The 18471-nt window shown below is 50.0% G+C and overlaps 1 protein-coding gene across 1 annotated transcript; it reads right to left on the reverse strand.

The window, feature by feature from the left end:
• Positions 1–257: 257 nt before the first annotated feature.
• On the reverse strand, positions 258–17797 carry RIPPLY3 (ripply transcriptional repressor 3). Its single transcript, XM_032101138.1, has 5 exons — positions 17436–17797; positions 17198–17342; positions 16330–16396; positions 15449–15516; positions 258–701 (listed from the first exon to the last, which is right to left on the reverse strand). The coding sequence occupies exons 1-5, from the start codon at positions 17521–17523 to the stop codon at positions 554–556; spliced, it is 516 nt and encodes a 171-aa protein (XP_031957029.1). The 5' UTR covers positions 17524–17797; the 3' UTR covers positions 258–553.
• Positions 17798–18471: the final 674 nt, after the last annotated feature.

Genomic DNA, 18471 nt, shown 5'->3' on the forward strand with positions numbered 1-18471 from the left:
GAAAATATCACAACTGTGCAGGTTGTACTGGAGATGGATGAGGCCAGCTGGGCATGCAGCATTTCTGGCAGAATAAATACATCCCATGGAGCCAATAAGCAACAGTCTCTGCATTTTAAAGAATTCCTTGCTTAATTTCAATGTGTTTCAAAGCCTTTGGCTTCTTTTGGGGCTATTTATTGTATTATTCAGCCTCGTAATCAATCCAATTTTTACTTTATCAGGACTGCAGTGTTTAAAGTAATGAGTGACTCAGTCCAGTGCTCTTAATGTTCTTTATCTGTGTTACTTAAACCAATGTGATTTAAATCTTACAATCTTTTGTTCAGCTTCAGGGTTTTATTTGAAAGTCTCTGAAAACACGACAGGATTTCCTTCCATTTTCCAGTGCATTGACTCATTCCCCTTGGAAAGAGAATTATAAATAGTTTTCTTTTGGGCATTGCTGTATTTCTCTGCTTGCTCAGATGTTTGTCCATCCATTCCCAACAGTTCTTTTTTTATCTCTTCACTTTTTTAATGTGGATTTGGTGTTTTTCAGGGCTGTACCTCATTAGGGTGAGCTTGTCTTTTCTTCCTCTTCCTCAGACTCAGCATCATCATTGTAGAAATGAATTGTGGCTTGCACAGGAAAACTTGCCAGAACCTTCTCTCCAATGTCATCAAGAAACTTCTGGGATTTGGACTTGGGCAAATAAAGTCTGAGAAGAAAACACATTTTAAGAGGAAAAGTAAAAGAATGCAACACTTGTCCATCCAATCTAGCTTGAATATTAAAACTTATTTTTTAATTAATTAATTCTGGAATTAACAGTTGGATACCAGAGTTAGATTGGGGTTGGTGGCCTGAGGGACAGAGGTTGATTTTAGTGAATTTTGTGTCTCCATGTGGAGGAGGAGGAGGTGGTGTAGACTGATTTATTTATTTATTTTTTCATTTATTCATTTATTTACTTCAAAATCCACATTGGTTTGTATTAAAACCATAAATTGCCCCTCTTGGTTCCACTTTGACCAATTTCCAATGAAATCTCACAGTAACAAAGGTCACACAGAATTTAAGATGCCACACCTTTTGTAACAAATGCTTGTAAAGAAGAGGGCTATTCCATTGACTTTTCCTCCTCTAAATGAATATCCCAATTAGAAGTTTCCTAATTAAAGAATCCAAACGTTGGTGAAAACCCTTATCAGTCCCCCAAGCTTCAAAAGCTCTGCCTGGTGTTCAGCTTTTAATCAAGAGCAAATAAAAGCAACCTCAAATCTGTACCAAGTCCTACTCCATTAGCAGCTGTTCCCATTAATTAATTGGGCTTTGTGAGCTTGTTATCATAGCAATAAATGTAAATATAAATTAGATGAGGCAAAAAACCTGGGGTTTTAAGATTACTTTTTCCTATTTTCATGTTGTTTCAGGCTCTGTTCAGCCTGGGCATCTTTCCTGAGTGTTGGGGTTTTAGTTTAGTCTGTTTTTTCTCTGTTAAAGGAATTTTCTCCCATATGCATGTTGCTAGGGGACAAATAGCTGTACTTAAGAAAGACAAAAGGGGAGTGGGGCGGGCCTGGCTACTCCTTTGTCTACACCTGGGTGTGGGGTCAGTTGGCTCTGAGCGTCCGGGGAGAGAAGCTGCAGAGAAAGGAGCTGCTGCTTCTTTCTTTTTGGCCGTTCTTTCTTCCTGCTGGAAACAACGCCGGGACCCCAAAAGCCGCTTTCCCTGCCCTGCTGGAGACCGAGCTGTGGCTGCCCTGCTCCGCTGCTGCTTCGAGCTTTCGCTACGCTGTAGCCCTGCTCGCCCTGCCTGCCTGGGCCTCCGTGGGTTTTTTTCCCATCTGGATACATCTCGTCTGCCACCCGGGATTTGCGTTCGTCCCTGCCGTTCCAGCCTGCTGTTCCTGAGAGTCCGGGATCGGCTGCCCAGGGGTTTGTGAAGCCTTTGTTCCATCCCTTCCCGGGATCCCAGGGCACCGGTGCCGCGTGCTCCCCGAGCTCGCTCCGGAGCGCCCCCTGCAGCCGCGGGGGAACCATCGCACCTGCCCTGCTCACCGGGAGCCGCCAGCGCCCCTGCCGGCTGCGAGCGGAACTGCACCCGAGGGGAAAGGGCCTGACAGCCGAGAAGGCTGGGACTGGGTTTGTGATTGCTGTTACTGCCATAGTTGTTGTTGTTTTGTTTGACTGGTTATATACATATATATATATATATAGTAAAGAACTGTTATTCCTATTTCCCACATCTTCGCCTAAAGGCTCTTGATTTCAAAATATAATAACTTGGAGGGAAAAGGGGTTATATCTGCCACTTCAAGGGGGGCCTCTGCCTTCCTTAGCAGACACCTGTCTTTCAAAACCGAGACAGATCTTGGCACCCAACGTGGGGCCTAAGGGCATTAAGAGATAGAGGTGAAAAAGGAATAACAGTTCCTCGATAACTTTATTTTGTGTGCTGGATATTGGAACCTTGTTAGGCAGCACTATGTGGTCTAGTTTACCCTGGTTCGGGTGGCATGTAGCCGTGGCTATATTCTTCCCCTTTGCAGCTCCTTACTTGAATATGGGTCCTCTGACTAAGGCTACCATTGCTGTTATCCAGCTTGCGTTATGGGTCGAGAAGGTGAGGAATTCATGGGTTTTTAACTTCCTCCGGAATGTGGGCACATGGATAAACAGCTATCACACACTGAGCACATGTTTTTGGGGTTATGTTAACAATGGTACCTTCTGTGAGGAAATGACACCAGGGGAAGTTTTCTCCCAACCCCTCAACCAGTTCTTTGGGCCCACCCCATCAATTTTCGAAGGGTTTAAATTCCCTCTGAATACTAACCATCTGCTGCTGATAGGCCTACTCTATTTAGCATTCAAGGATAAGTTGAGATTGGCTTGGATATCTACCCGGACACCAGCCCCAGAGACTAGAGATCCTACCCCAGAGCCTGATCCTGCCCCAGAACCTGACATGGCCCCAGAGAGTAGAGTTCCTACCCCAGAGCCTGATCCTGCCCCAGAGCCTGACACGGCCCCAGACACTAGAGATCCTACCCCAGAGCCAGAGCCTGCCACAGCCCCAGACACTAGAGATCCCGCCCCACAGACTGATACTGCCCAACAGTCCACCTCAGAAATGGACTACCCAAACTGGGTGGGGGTACTGGCAAAAGGGATGCAGGAGATGTGCCAAGAGATGGGTCAGGTGCGCCAGGGGATATGCCAGGAGATGGGTCAGGTGCGCCAGGAGATATGCCAGGAGATGGGCCAGGTGCGCAAGGAGATGTGCCAGGAGATGGGCCAGGTGCGCAAGGAGATGTGCCAGGAGATGGGCCAGGTGCGCCAGGAGATATGCCAATTGCTAAGGGAATACACCTCCTCAGCTAGTGAAAAACCCTCTCCCTGCCCCAAAGAGGGTGAGTCCGATGGTGCAGCAGTGGAACCCACGGATGTTACAACCATCCAGGCTTCAGCTGAACCACAAAGACAACCACAGCCAGCAGCAGTCGCCCCTGTGCAAAGGAGGAAGTATAAGACCAAATCAGTACGACCGGTTAATGATGATGGGCAACCAGGGCCCTCACAACCAGCAGGAGAGCCAGAGCCAGAAGTCATCACTGAGTCCCTGTCGCACGACAGTCTCCGTGCTATGCGAAACGACATTGTGCGAAGGGGGCGTGAGCCTTATACCACCTGGCTGCTTCGGGTTTGGGACCTTATGGGCACAAGTGTGCAACTGGATAGTGGTGAGGCAAGGTATCTGGGATCGTTGACCCAGGACCCAGGTGTGGACCAGATATTTGTGAGGGAGCCAGGGCCTCTCTCTCTTTGGGAGCGGCTCTTAATGAGTGTGAGAGAAAGGTTCATTCACAAAGAAAGAATGCAGGAGTATCATCATAGAATGCAGTGGAAGACACTCGAGCAAGGGATCCAACAGCTAAGAGAGGTGGCAATATTAGAGGTACTCTTTGGGAAGGATGGACAGCATGATAATGACCCCGATAAGGTCAGGTGCACAGGACAGATGATGTGGAACCTGGCAAGGCTAAGGCCATCACAATACACCACCTTCATTGCAACGATTGATGCTGACAATACCCGAGAAACAGTGGGCTCTGTTGCCAACAGGCTCAGGCATTATGACAGCATGATCAATGGCCCGCTAAAAGCTCATGTCTCTGCTGTGGTCCAGGACCTCAAAGAGGAGATGAAGGAGATGAGGGAGGAGATGAGGGAGGAGATGAGGGAGGAGATGAGGAGGGTCAGCGTGGCACCAGTGCGAGTCACAGGCCCCCAAGTTAGAGCCCGTCGTCCCCCTGCGAGAGAGAGAGGGTACACCCCACGAGCTGAGCTGTGGTTTTTCCTGTGTGAGCATGGGGAAGACATGAGAAGGTGGGATGGGAAACCCACCTCTGCCCTGGCAGCGCGGGTGCGTGAACTCAAGGAGGGAGGCACTAACCGAGGGGGTTCCGCTAAGGTGAAGGTAGCCTCAGCCTCCCGTGACCGAGCTGCCAGGCATTACAGAAGGGAGGATGATATGTCGGATCCCCTTGAAGGTACCTCGAGCATGTACGCCCAGGGAAAGAATGATAACCAGGGCTAGAGGGGCCCTGCCTCTAGCCAGGAAGAGGCACGGGAGAACCGAGTTTTCTGGACGGTGTGGATCCGATGGCCTGGCACATCAGAGCCACAAAAATATGATGCATTGGTTGATACTGGAGCACAGTGTACTTTAATGCCATCGGGACATGTGGGGGCAGAACCTGTATCCATCGCTGGGGTGACCGGGGGATCACAGCAGTTGACCCTTTTGGAAGCTGAGGTGAGCCTGACTGGGAAGGAGTGGCAAAAGCATCCGATTGTGACCGGCCCAGAGGCCCCGTGTATTCTGGGCATAGACTTCCTCCGGAATGGCTACTACAAAGACCCAAAAGGACTCAGGTGGGCATTTGGGATTGCTGCTGTGGAGGCAGAGGGCATTAGGCAATTGAACACCCTGCCTGGACTATCTGAGAATCCTTCTGCAGTTGGGCTCCTGAAAGTGGAAGAGCAACGAGTGCCAATTGCCACCTCGACAGTGCACCGCCGGCAGTATCGGACAAATCGAGATGCTGTGATCCCCATCCACAAGATGATCCGCGAGCTGGAGAGTCAAGGGGTGGTCAGCAAGACCCACTCACCCTTCAACAGCCCCATCTGGCCTGTGCGCAAGTCTGACGGGGAATGGAGATTGACTGTGGACTACCGTGCCCTGAATGAAGTGACTCCACCGTTGAGCGCTGCCGTGCCAGACATGTTGGAGCTCCAGTACGAGCTGGAGTCCAAAGCAGCAAAGTGGTACGCCACTATTGACATTGCCAATGCATTTTTCTCCATTCCTCTGGCAGCAAAGTGCAGGCCTCAGTTTGCCTTCACCTGGAGGGGCGTGCAGTACACCTGGAACCGACTGCCCCAGGGGTGGAAGCACAGTCCCACCATCTGTCATGGACTGATCCAGACTGCACTAGAAAAGGGTGAGGCTCCAGAACATCTGCAGTACATTGATGACATCATTGTGTGGGGGAACACCGCAACCGAAGTGTTTGAGAAAGGAGAGAGAATAATTCAAATTCTCCTGCAAGCTGGTTTTGCCATCAAGAAGAGCAAGGTCAAGGGACCTGCCCGAGAGATCCAGTTCCTGGGAGTAAAGTGGCAAGATGGACGACGTCAGATTCCCATTGAGGTCATCAATAAGATCACAGCAATGTCTCCGCCGACCAACAAGAAGGAAACACAAGCTTTCCTAGGTGCTATAGGTTTCTGGAGGATGCACATTCCCGAGTACAGCCAGATCGTGAGTCCTCTCTACCTGGTTACCCGCAAGAAGAATGATTTCCACTGGGGCCCTGAACAGCAGCAGGCCTTCGCCCAGATCAAACAGGAAATTGCTCACGCCGTAGCCCTTGGCCCAGTCAGGACAAGACCAGAGGTGAAGAACGTGCTCTACTCTGCAGCCAGGAACAAGGGTCTGTCCTGGAGCCTCTGGCAGAAGGTGCCTGGTGAGACTCGGGGCCGACCACTGGGATTCTGGAGCCGAAGCTACAGAGGATCTGAAGCCAACTACACTCCCACAGAGAAGGAAATCCTGGCAGCTTATGAAGGAGTCCAGGCTGCCTCAGAAGTAATCAGCACAGAGGCACAACTCCTCCTGGCACCCCGACTACCGGTGCTGGGGTGGATGTTCAAAGGAAAGATTCCCTCCACGCATCACGCCACCGACGCTACTTGGAGCAAATGGATTGCCCTCATCACGCAGCGCGCCCGAATTGGAAACCCAAGTCGCCCTGGGATCTTGGAAATAATTACGAACTGGCCGGAAGGTGAGACTTTTGGGTTATCTTCTGAAGAAGAAGAGGAGCAGGTGACACGTGCCGAAGAAGCCCCACCATATAACGAGCTACCAGAGAGTGAAAGACAATACGCCCTCTTCACTGATGGTTCCTGCCGAATTGTAGGCGCTAGCCGGAAATGGAAAGCCGCTGTATGGAGCCCCACACGACAAGTTGCACAGGCTACTGAAGGAGAAGGTGGATCGAGCCAATTTGCTGAGCTCAAAGCTGTCCAATTAGCTCTGGACATAGCTGAAAGAGAGAAGTGGCCAAAACTCTACCTCTACACTGATTCATGGATGGTAGCCAATGCTCTGTGGGGTTGGCTGGAAAGGTGGAATAAGGCAAACTGGCAGCGCAGAGGAAAACCAATCTGGGCTGCTGAAGAGTGGAAAGACATTGCCACTCGGGTAGAGAAGCTATCCGTGAAGGTCCGTCATGTAGATGCTCACATCCCCAAGAGCCGGGCTAATGAAGAACATCGTAACAACAAACAAGTAGATCAGGCTGCGAAAATAGAGGTGTCCCAGATAGACTTGGATTGGCAACATAAAGGAGAACTGTTCCTAGCTCGATGGGCCCATGATGCCTCAGGTCATCAGGGCAGAGATGCCACCTATAAGTGGGCACGAGACCGAGGGGTGGATCTAACCATGGACAGTATCTCCCAGGTTATCCATGATTGTGAGACATGCGCTGCGATCAAGCAGGCCAAGCGGGTGAAGCCTCTGTGGTATGGCGGGCGATGGTCCAAATACAAGTATGGGGAGGCCTGGCAGATTGATTACATCACACTGCCTCAAACCCGCCAAGGCAAGCGCTATGTGCTCACAATGGTAGAAGCCACCACTGGGTGGCTGGAGACCTACCCTGTGCCTCACGCTACTGCCCGGAACACCATCCTGGGCCTGGAAAAGCAAGTCCTTTGGAGGCATGGCACCCCTGAGAGAATCGAGTCTGACAATGGGACTCATTTCAAGAACAGCCTTATAAACACCTGGGCTAGAGAACATGGCATAGAGTGGGTGTACCACATCCCTTACCATGCACCAGCAGCTGGGAAGGTTGAGCGGTGTAATGGACTGCTTAAAACCACCTTGAAGGCACTGGGTGGGGGGACTTTCAAAAACTGGGAGATGCATTTAGCAAGAGCCACCTGGTTAGTTAACACTCGAGGTTCCACCAGCCGAGCAGGCCCTGCCCAATCTGAACCCCTACAAACAACAGACGGGGATAAGGTTCCAGTGGTGCACATGAGAGGTATGCTTGGAAAAACTGTTTGGGTAAAGTCTGCCTTGAGCAAAGACAAACCCATCCGTGGGGTTGTTTTTGCTCAGGGACCAGGTTGCACCTGGTGGGTGATGCAAAAGGATGGAGAGACCCGATGCTTACCTCAAGGGGACCTTGTTTTAGGGTGAACTACCCATGGCTCTGTACTTGTATCAGTATCAGCATGTATATTTGTATATAATTTGGGTAATGCATAGATTTATATGGTTAAAAAAGTTAAGTTTCATGTAACATGTTAGTATGGGAAAAAATTCGGGGTGGATAATGTTGGGGTTTTAGTTTAGTCTGTTTTTTCTCTGTTAAAGGAATTTTCTCCCATATGCATGTTGCTAGGGGACAAATAGCTGTACTTAAGAAAGACAAAAGGGGAGTGGGGCGGACCTGGCTACTCCTTTGTCTACACCTGGGTGTGGGGTCAGTTGGCTCTGAGCGTCCGGGGAGAGAAGCTGCAGAGAAAGGAGCTGCTGCTTCTTTCTTTTTGGCCGTTCTTTCTTCCTGCTGGAAACAACGCCGGGACCCCAAAAGCCGCTTTCCCTGCCCTGCTGGAGACCGAGCTGTGGCTGCCCTGCTCCGCTGCTGCTTCGAGCTTTCGCTACGCTGTAGCCCTGCTCGCCCTGCCTGCCTGGGCCTCCGTGGGTTTTTTTCCCATCTGGATACATCTCGTCTGCCACCCGGGATTTGCGTTCGTCCCTGCCGTTCCAGCCTGCTGTTCCTGAGAGTCCGGGATCGGCTGCCCAGGGGTTTGTGAAGCCTTTGTTCCATCCCTTCCCGGGATCCCAGGGCACCGGTGCCGCGTGCTCCCCGAGCTCGCTCCGGAGCGCCCCCTGCAGCCGCGGGGGAACCATCGCACCTGCCCTGCTCACCGGGAGCCGCCAGCGCCCCTGCCGGCTGCGAGCGGAACTGCACCCGAGGGGAAAGGGCCTGACAGCCGAGAAGGCTGGGACTGGGTTTGTGATTGCTGTTACTGCCATAGTTGTTGTTGTTTTGTTTGACTGGTTATATACATATATATATATATATAGTAAAGAACTGTTATTCCTATTTCCCACATCTTCGCCTAAAGGCTCTTGATTTCAAAATATAATAACTTGGAGGGAAAAGGGGTTATATCTGCCACTTCAAGGGGGGCCTCTGCCTTCCTTAGCAGACACCTGTCTTTCAAAACCGAGACAGATCTTGGCACCCAACGTGGGGCCTAAGGGCATTAAGAGATAGAGGTGAAAAAGGAATAACAGTTCCTCGATAACTTTATTTTGTGTGCTGGATATTGGAACCTTGTTAGGCAGCACTATGTGGTCTAGTTTACCCTGGTTCGGGTGGCATGTAGCCGTGGCTATATTCTTCCCCTTTGCAGCTCCTTACTTGAATATGGGTCCTCTGACTAAGGCTACCATTGCTGTTATCCAGCTTGCGTTATGGGTCGAGAAGGTGAGGAATTCATGGGTTTTTAACTTCCTCCGGAATGTGGGCACATGGATAAACAGCTATCACACACTGAGCACATGTTTTTGGGGTTATGTTAACAATGGTACCTTCTGTGAGGAAATGACACCAGGGGAAGTTTTCTCCCAACCCCTCAACCAGTTCTTTGGGCCCACCCCATCAATTTTCGAAGGGTTTAAATTCCCTCTGAATACTAACCATCTGCTGCTGATAGGCCTACTCTATTTAGCATTCAAGGATAAGTTGAGATTGGCTTGGATATCTACCCGGACACCAGCCCCAGAGACTAGAGATCCTACCCCAGAGCCTGATCCTGCCCCAGAACCTGACATGGCCCCAGAGAGTAGAGTTCCTACCCCAGAGCCTGATCCTGCCCCAGAGCCTGACACGGCCCCAGACACTAGAGATCCTACCCCAGAGCCAGAGCCTGCCACAGCCCCAGACACTAGAGATCCCGCCCCACAGACTGATACTGCCCAACAGTCCACCTCAGAAATGGACTACCCAAACTGGGTGGGGGTACTGGCAAAAGGGATGCAGGAGATGTGCCAAGAGATGGGTCAGGTGCGCCAGGGGATATGCCAGGAGATGGGTCAGGTGCGCCAGGAGATATGCCAGGAGATGGGCCAGGTGCGCAAGGAGATGTGCCAGGAGATGGGCCAGGTGCGCAAGGAGATGTGCCAGGAGATGGGCCAGGTGCGCCAGGAGATATGCCAATTGCTAAGGGAATACACCTCCTCAGCTAGTGAAAAACCCTCTCCCTGCCCCAAAGAGGGTGAGTCCGATGGTGCAGCAGTGGAACCCACGGATGTTACAACCATCCAGGCTTCAGCTGAACCACAAAGACAACCACAGCCAGCAGCAGTCGCCCCTGTGCAAAGGAGGAAGTATAAGACCAAATCAGTACGACCGGTTAATGATGATGGGCAACCAGGGCCCTCACAACCAGCAGGAGAGCCAGAGCCAGAAGTCATCACTGAGTCCCTGTCGCACGACAGTCTCCGTGCTATGCGAAACGACATTGTGCGAAGGGGGCGTGAGCCTTATACCACCTGGCTGCTTCGGGTTTGGGACCTTATGGGCACAAGTGTGCAACTGGATAGTGGTGAGGCAAGGTATCTGGGATCGTTGACCCAGGACCCAGGTGTGGACCAGATATTTGTGAGGGAGCCAGGGCCTCTCTCTCTTTGGGAGCGGCTCTTAATGAGTGTGAGAGAAAGGTTCATTCACAAAGAAAGAATGCAGGAGTATCATCATAGAATGCAGTGGAAGACACTCGAGCAAGGGATCCAACAGCTAAGAGAGGTGGCAATATTAGAGGTACTCTTTGGGAAGGATGGACAGCATGATAATGACCCCGATAAGGTCAGGTGCACAGGACAGATGATGTGGAACCTGGCAAGGCTAAGGCCATCACAATACACCACCTTCATTGCAACGATTGATGCTGACAATACCCGAGAAACAGTGGGCTCTGTTGCCAACAGGCTCAGGCATTATGACAGCATGATCAATGGCCCGCTAAAAGCTCATGTCTCTGCTGTGGTCCAGGACCTCAAAGAGGAGATGAAGGAGATGAGGGAGGAGATGAGGGAGGAGATGAGGGAGGAGATGAGGAGGGTCAGCGTGGCACCAGTGCGAGTCACAGGCCCCCAAGTTAGAGCCCGTCGTCCCCCTGCGAGAGAGAGAGGGTACACCCCACGAGCTGAGCTGTGGTTTTTCCTGTGTGAGCATGGGGAAGACATGAGAAGGTGGGATGGGAAACCCACCTCTGCCCTGGCAGCGCGGGTGCGTGAACTCAAGGAGGGAGGCACTAACCGAGGGGGTTCCGCTAAGGTGAAGGTAGCCTCAGCCTCCCGTGACCGAGCTGCCAGGCATTACAGAAGGGAGGATGATATGTCGGATCCCCTTGAAGGTACCTCGAGCATGTACGCCCAGGGAAAGAATGATAACCAGGGCTAGAGGGGCCCTGCCTCTAGCCAGGAAGAGGCACGGGAGAACCGAGTTTTCTGGACGGTGTGGATCCGATGGCCTGGCACATCAGAGCCACAAAAATATGATGCATTGGTTGATACTGGAGCACAGTGTACTTTAATGCCATCGGGACATGTGGGGGCAGAACCTGTATCCATCGCTGGGGTGACCGGGGGATCACAGCAGTTGACCCTTTTGGAAGCTGAGGTGAGCCTGACTGGGAAGGAGTGGCAAAAGCATCCGATTGTGACCGGCCCAGAGGCCCCGTGTATTCTGGGCATAGACTTCCTCCGGAATGGCTACTACAAAGACCCAAAAGGACTCAGGTGGGCATTTGGGATTGCTGCTGTGGAGGCAGAGGGCATTAGGCAATTGAACACCCTGCCTGGACTATCTGAGAATCCTTCTGCAGTTGGGCTCCTGAAAGTGGAAGAGCAACGAGTGCCAATTGCCACCTCGACAGTGCACCGCCGGCAGTATCGGACAAATCGAGATGCTGTGATCCCCATCCACAAGATGATCCGCGAGCTGGAGAGTCAAGGGGTGGTCAGCAAGACCCACTCACCCTTCAACAGCCCCATCTGGCCTGTGCGCAAGTCTGACGGGGAATGGAGATTGACTGTGGACTACCGTGCCCTGAATGAAGTGACTCCACCGTTGAGCGCTGCCGTGCCAGACATGTTGGAGCTCCAGTACGAGCTGGAGTCCAAAGCAGCAAAGTGGTACGCCACTATTGACATTGCCAATGCATTTTTCTCCATTCCTCTGGCAGCAAAGTGCAGGCCTCAGTTTGCCTTCACCTGGAGGGGCGTGCAGTACACCTGGAACCGACTGCCCCAGGGGTGGAAGCACAGTCCCACCATCTGTCATGGACTGATCCAGACTGCACTAGAAAAGGGTGAGGCTCCAGAACATCTGCAGTACATTGATGACATCATTGTGTGGGGGAACACCGCAACCGAAGTGTTTGAGAAAGGAGAGAGAATAATTCAAATTCTCCTGCAAGCTGGTTTTGCCATCAAGAAGAGCAAGGTCAAGGGACCTGCCCGAGAGATCCAGTTCCTGGGAGTAAAGTGGCAAGATGGACGACGTCAGATTCCCATTGAGGTCATCAATAAGATCACAGCAATGTCTCCGCCGACCAACAAGAAGGAAACACAAGCTTTCCTAGGTGCTATAGGTTTCTGGAGGATGCACATTCCCGAGTACAGCCAGATCGTGAGTCCTCTCTACCTGGTTACCCGCAAGAAGAATGATTTCCACTGGGGCCCTGAACAGCAGCAGGCCTTCGCCCAGATCAAACAGGAAATTGCTCACGCCGTAGCCCTTGGCCCAGTCAGGACAAGACCAGAGGTGAAGAACGTGCTCTACTCTGCAGCCAGGAACAAGGGTCTGTCCTGGAGCCTCTGGCAGAAGGTGCCTGGTGAGACTCGGGGCCGACCACTGGGATTCTGGAGCCGAAGCTACAGAGGATCTGAAGCCAACTACACTCCCACAGAGAAGGAAATCCTGGCAGCTTATGAAGGAGTCCAGGCTGCCTCAGAAGTAATCAGCACAGAGGCACAACTCCTCCTGGCACCCCGACTACCGGTGCTGGGGTGGATGTTCAAAGGAAAGATTCCCTCCACGCATCACGCCACCGACGCTACTTGGAGCAAATGGATTGCCCTCATCACGCAGCGCGCCCGAATTGGAAACCCAAGTCGCCCTGGGATCTTGGAAATAATTACGAACTGGCCGGAAGGTGAGACTTTTGGGTTATCTTCTGAAGAAGAAGAGGAGCAGGTGACACGTGCCGAAGAAGCCCCACCATATAACGAGCTACCAGAGAGTGAAAGACAATACGCCCTCTTCACTGATGGTTCCTGCCGAATTGTAGGCGCTAGCCGGAAATGGAAAGCCGCTGTATGGAGCCCCACACGACAAGTTGCACAGGCTACTGAAGGAGAAGGTGGATCGAGCCAATTTGCTGAGCTCAAAGCTGTCCAATTAGCTCTGGACATAGCTGAAAGAGAGAAGTGGCCAAAACTCTACCTCTACACTGATTCATGGATGGTAGCCAATGCTCTGTGGGGTTGGCTGGAAAGGTGGAATAAGGCAAACTGGCAGCGCAGAGGAAAACCAATCTGGGCTGCTGAAGAGTGGAAAGACATTGCCACTCGGGTAGAGAAGCTATCCGTGAAGGTCCGTCATGTAGATGCTCACATCCCCAAGAGCCGGGCTAATGAAGAACATCGTAACAACAAACAAGTAGATCAGGCTGCGAAAATAGAGGTGTCCCAGATAGACTTGGATTGGCAACATAAAGGAGAACTGTTCCTAGCTCGATGGGCCCATGATGCCTCAGGTCATCAGGGCAGAGATGCCACCTATAAGTGGGCACGAGACCGAGGGGTGGATCTAACCATGGACAGTATCTCCCAGGTTATCCATGATTGTGAGACATGCGCTGCGATCAAGCAGGCCAAGCGGGTGAAGCCTCTGTGGTATGGCGGGCGATGGTCCAAATACAAGTATGGGGAGGCCTGGCAGATTGATTACATCACACTGCCTCAAACCCGCCAAGGCAAGCGCTATGTGCTCACAATGGTAGAAGCCACCACTGGGTGGCTGGAGACCTACCCTGTGCCTCACGCTACTGCCCGGAACACCATCCTGGGCCTGGAAAAGCAAGTCCTTTGGAGGCATGGCACCCCTGAGAGAATCGAGTCTGACAATGGGACTCATTTCAAGAACAGCCTTATAAACACCTGGGCTAGAGAACATGGCATAGAGTGGGTGTACCACATCCCTTACCATGCACCAGCAGCTGGGAAGGTTGAGCGGTGTAATGGACTGCTTAAAACCACCTTGAAGGCACTGGGTGGGGGGACTTTCAAAAACTGGGAGATGCATTTAGCAAGAGCCACCTGGTTAGTTAACACTCGAGGTTCCACCAGCCGAGCAGGCCCTGCCCAATCTGAACCCCTACAAACAACAGACGGGGATAAGGTTCCAGTGGTGCACATGAGAGGTATGCTTGGAAAAACTGTTTGGGTAAAGTCTGCCTTGAGCAAAGACAAACCCATCCGTGGGGTTGTTTTTGCTCAGGGACCAGGTTGCACCTGGTGGGTGATGCAAAAGGATGGAGAGACCCGATGCTTACCTCAAGGGGACCTTGTTTTAGGGTGAACTACCCATGGCTCTGTACTTGTATCAGTATCAGCATGTATATTTGTATATAATTTGGGTAATGCATAGATTTATATGGTTAAAAAAGTTAAGTTTCATGTAACATGTTAGTATGGGAAAAAATTCGGGGTGGATAATGTTGGGGTTTTAGTTTAGTCTGTTTTTTCTCTGTTAAAGGAATTTTCTCCCATATGCATGTTGCTAGGGGACAAATAGCTGTACTTAAGAAAGACAAAAGGGGAGTGGGGCGGACCTGGCTACTCCTTTGTCTACACCTGGGTGTGGGGTCAGTTGGCTCTGAGCGTCCGGGGAGAGAAGCTGCAGAGAAAGGAGCTGCTGCTTCTTTCTTTTTGGCCGTTCTTTCTTCCTGCTGGAAACAACGCCGGGACCCCAAAAGCCGCTTTCCCTGCCCTGCTGGAGACCGAGCTGTGGCTGCCCTGCTCCGCTGCTGCTTCGAGCTTTCGCTACGCTGTAGCCCTGCTCGCCCTGCCTGCCTGGGCCTCCGTGGGTTTTTTTCCCATCTGGATACATCTCGTCTGCCACCCGGGATTTGCGTTCGTCCCTGCCGTTCCAGCCTGCTGTTCCTGAGAGTCCGGGATCGGCTGCCCAGGGGTTTGTGAAGCCTTTGTTCCATCCCTTCCCGGGATCCCAGGGCACCGGTGCCGCGTGTGTCCCGAGCTCGCTCCGGAGCGCCCCCTGCAGCCGCGGGGGAACCATCGCACCTGCCCTGCTCACCGGGAGCCGCCAGCGCCCCTGCCGGCTGCGAGCGGAACTGCACCCGAGGGGAAATAGCCTGACAGCCGAGAAGGCTGGCACTGGGTTTGTGATTGCTGTTACTGCCATAGTTGTTGTTGTTTTGTTTGACTGGTTATATACATATATATATATATATATATATATATATATATATATATATTAAAGAACTGTTATTCCTATTTCCCACATCTTCGCCTAAAGGCTCTTGATTTCAAAATATAATAACTTGGAGGGAAAAGGGGTTATATCTGCCACTTCAAGGGGGGCCTCTGCCTTCCTTAGCAGACACCTGTCTTTCAAAACCGAGACACTGAGAGATAAAAATCCATGCAGTTTGGTGAGTAATTAAACTGGTACTAAAATGAGATACTCCAGGACCAAACTGATCCTTCTCCTGAGAAGGAATGAGTTTCATCTTGGAAAGTGTCACTTTTCCTCTGTCAGTTGTCAGGATTTAACTCACCTCACTGGATGTTGGAACCCCAGGGCTCCTGTGGATCTACAATTTCTCAGCTGACCATCCAATTCTGACTGGAAAGAGACACATTTATTAATTAGAATGGGCTCAAAATGAAGATTTCACTTATTCTCTTCAGGTAACTGTAAAATTCCACAGTAACATTGCTTTGTTTGCTTTTCCCTCTAAGTGGAATTCTTCAAATCACCCCTGTGAGTCTGTTCTCTCATGTGAATAAAACATCTGGACCTTTGCTGACTGTGCCTCAGTCTCTTATTTTTGTTCTTTGAGCCTTCCCACCCAAGCAAGTAAAACCAAAAATCACAGTGCATTTCAAAGCCAGTAGGAGTTACTTTTAAATTCCATCTTCTGTTGATTTCCTCAGTGGTTTGCTTATAACACCACCTGTCCCAAAAAACCCAATAAATAAAATTCTGCACCTGAAAGCATGTTTTTAAATTTAATCTTAAAGTCATTTTCACATAAACTCCTTCTATGTACAAAATGTCACATCCAGACTGCGCCTGGAGATTTCAAATGGAATTGAATTCAAACTGAACTGAAAAATATTCTTCTTTTTTTAATTAAACAAATATAAAGGGCTGTTAAAATGAGGATTGTGTGGAGTAAGCAGCTGTTTCTGCAGCTCTTGATAATAGTCAAATATTATATTAATAATATATTAATAAGAACTGATAATAATTTTATATCTGCCACAAAATTAGAGATACTCTCAACCATCACCATGTACAGAACACTAATTTAAACCATTATTCCAACCCCAAAGAAATGCTTGCAAGAACAAATGAAGAAATGACCAAGTCTCACTTCCCATGTCCAATTCCTGCTTTTCCACAAGGATTTTTCTCCCCAGCATTTGCTCTCACCATTGGTTGGTTCTCCGTGGCCTCCCCATCCCTTGCTGTGAGCATCCACGGCCTCCACAAAGCAGGGCTGCAGGAAGATTAGGATACAACGGAGTCATGGAATATCCTGAGTTGGGAGGGACCACAAGGATCATGGAATGCAGCTCCTGGCCCTGCACAGACACCCCAGCAATCCTCCCCCATGTGCTTGAGAGCATTTTCATTTGGTAAATCTGATTTCTATGGCAATTTTTGGCTTCTCCCCCCACACCAGCCACCCTCCTGCCCATTTTTCACTAAGGGGTCCTTTTCCTTTAGGATTTCACAGCTTCAAGTGAACTCGAGATGGTTTAAATAACACTGAGATGTTTTTATTTTTGCAGAAACCCCCCGAACTACCTCTCCCTCCCTCTCTGACAGATTCACTGTGCTCACTGAGTGCCTGGTTATTTATTAAGGCAGCAACTCCAGCATTAATCCAAGGAGGACAATGTGATCCAATTAGCCCAGGAGAGCAGATGGAGTGGTGGGTGCTGTGTCTGCCTTTTGTTTGGTGAGGTCACCATGACTCTGGATGCTCTTTGCACCAGTATTTCCCATCTCTGTTGCTGTGCAACAGATCCAGCTGGAGAAATGGAAAAGTGTTTTCAATAAACATAAAAATAATAATACCAATAAGGTTATCACAAGCTTAATTTTAGTTCTGAAATCCTGACTGGAAAGGATGAAGTTTCAGCATAAATAAAATAGCGAGGAACATTTTCACGGATGTATTTTGCCCTTTACTCCTGAAGTTGACAAATGTTTTCTGTTTTCTATTCAATGGAATAATTCCATACTCACAGTTGGAGATTCCCAAGCTGGAAAAGCCTCCCTGTTCCTGCCTTACCTGCCCAGGTGCTCCTCTGGCCGGGGCAGGAGCTGCCGGGAATCCCGGGAGCGGCTCCCAGCTGCTCCCTCCATGGATTTGGATGCTCTAAAACCTGGGCCAGGCTCTGAGCCCCTCCTCTGCGTGAACTCCCAAAGGACCTCACCTAAAACAAACACGGTAAAAGCAGGGAGATGTCCTTAAGGAGACTTTTTTTTCTTGAGGAGCAAAGGAGTTCAAAGGTAGGACGGGCTCTCACCTTGGAGGCCATTCCAGGGAGAGCAATCGCAGGGAAACAGAGGCTTTTCGTTAGGTTTGGTTAGCAAATCCCATGGGATAGAACACATATATATCCAATTTATCTTTCTGTTGCTGTTCTACAGGACGTGAATGTGCAGAATGATCGGAATTGTTACAGAATCAGGATTTGCTCTTTATTAAATACACTCCGTAAAGGCACTTTTGGCGTGTCCTGGGAAAACTCATCCACGTCCTGTCCTAAAAAAAGTGTAACAGAAATGCAAAGAGAATTTTAAATGTAACGTAATTTTTTTAATGACTGAAGTATTTTTTGTGTCCTGGCTTTTAAAGAGAAAATAATACCAAAAATAGGGAAAGTCAGAGGATTTAAAGCCAAGCCCAGTGACTTCCTCAAGACCAGAGGGATGGTCCTTTGATTTGATTGCAATCTGGTGGAGGGAGGAGAAAGGATTAATTTGTCTATCAAAGAATAAAGGTTGTGAGTTCCAACACTTGGTGGAATCTTTTATTTGACAGTATTCAACAGAGAATTATGGAATCATGGAATGGTTTGGGTTGGGAGGGACCTTAAAGATCATTCAGTTCCAGCCCCCTGCCATGGGCAGGGACACCTCCCACTGTGCCAGGCTGCTCCAAGCCCCAATGTCCAGCCTGGCCTTGGGCACTGCCAGGGATCCAGGGGCAGCCCCAGCTGCTCTGGGCACCCTGTGCCAGGGCCTGCCCACCCTGCCAGGGAAGGATTTCTCCCCAGTAAATGCCTTTTTCTTCCTATATACATTTTAAACCTATGACAAATTAATAGAAACCAACTTGGTTTCTAACATAAGCTTTCTTCCCAGAGGGGGAAAATAATTTTATTTACTGACCACAGAGTTCCCACTGATTATTTAGTGTGAATTGGGCACCTTCAGTCTAAATCTACTCTTTCCTGTGTTTAAATACCTTGTGACAAATATATTTAAATACCTTCACAATCTGAAATTGTAAATAAATAAATAGTACCCTATTACAAATTAAAAAACACGTGCACAGTC

Source organism: Corvus moneduloides, chromosome 2 (genome assembly GCF_009650955.1).
Source record: "Corvus moneduloides isolate bCorMon1 chromosome 2, bCorMon1.pri, whole genome shotgun sequence".
In the NCBI taxonomy this organism is placed as follows: Eukaryota; Metazoa; Chordata; class Aves; order Passeriformes; family Corvidae; genus Corvus; species Corvus moneduloides.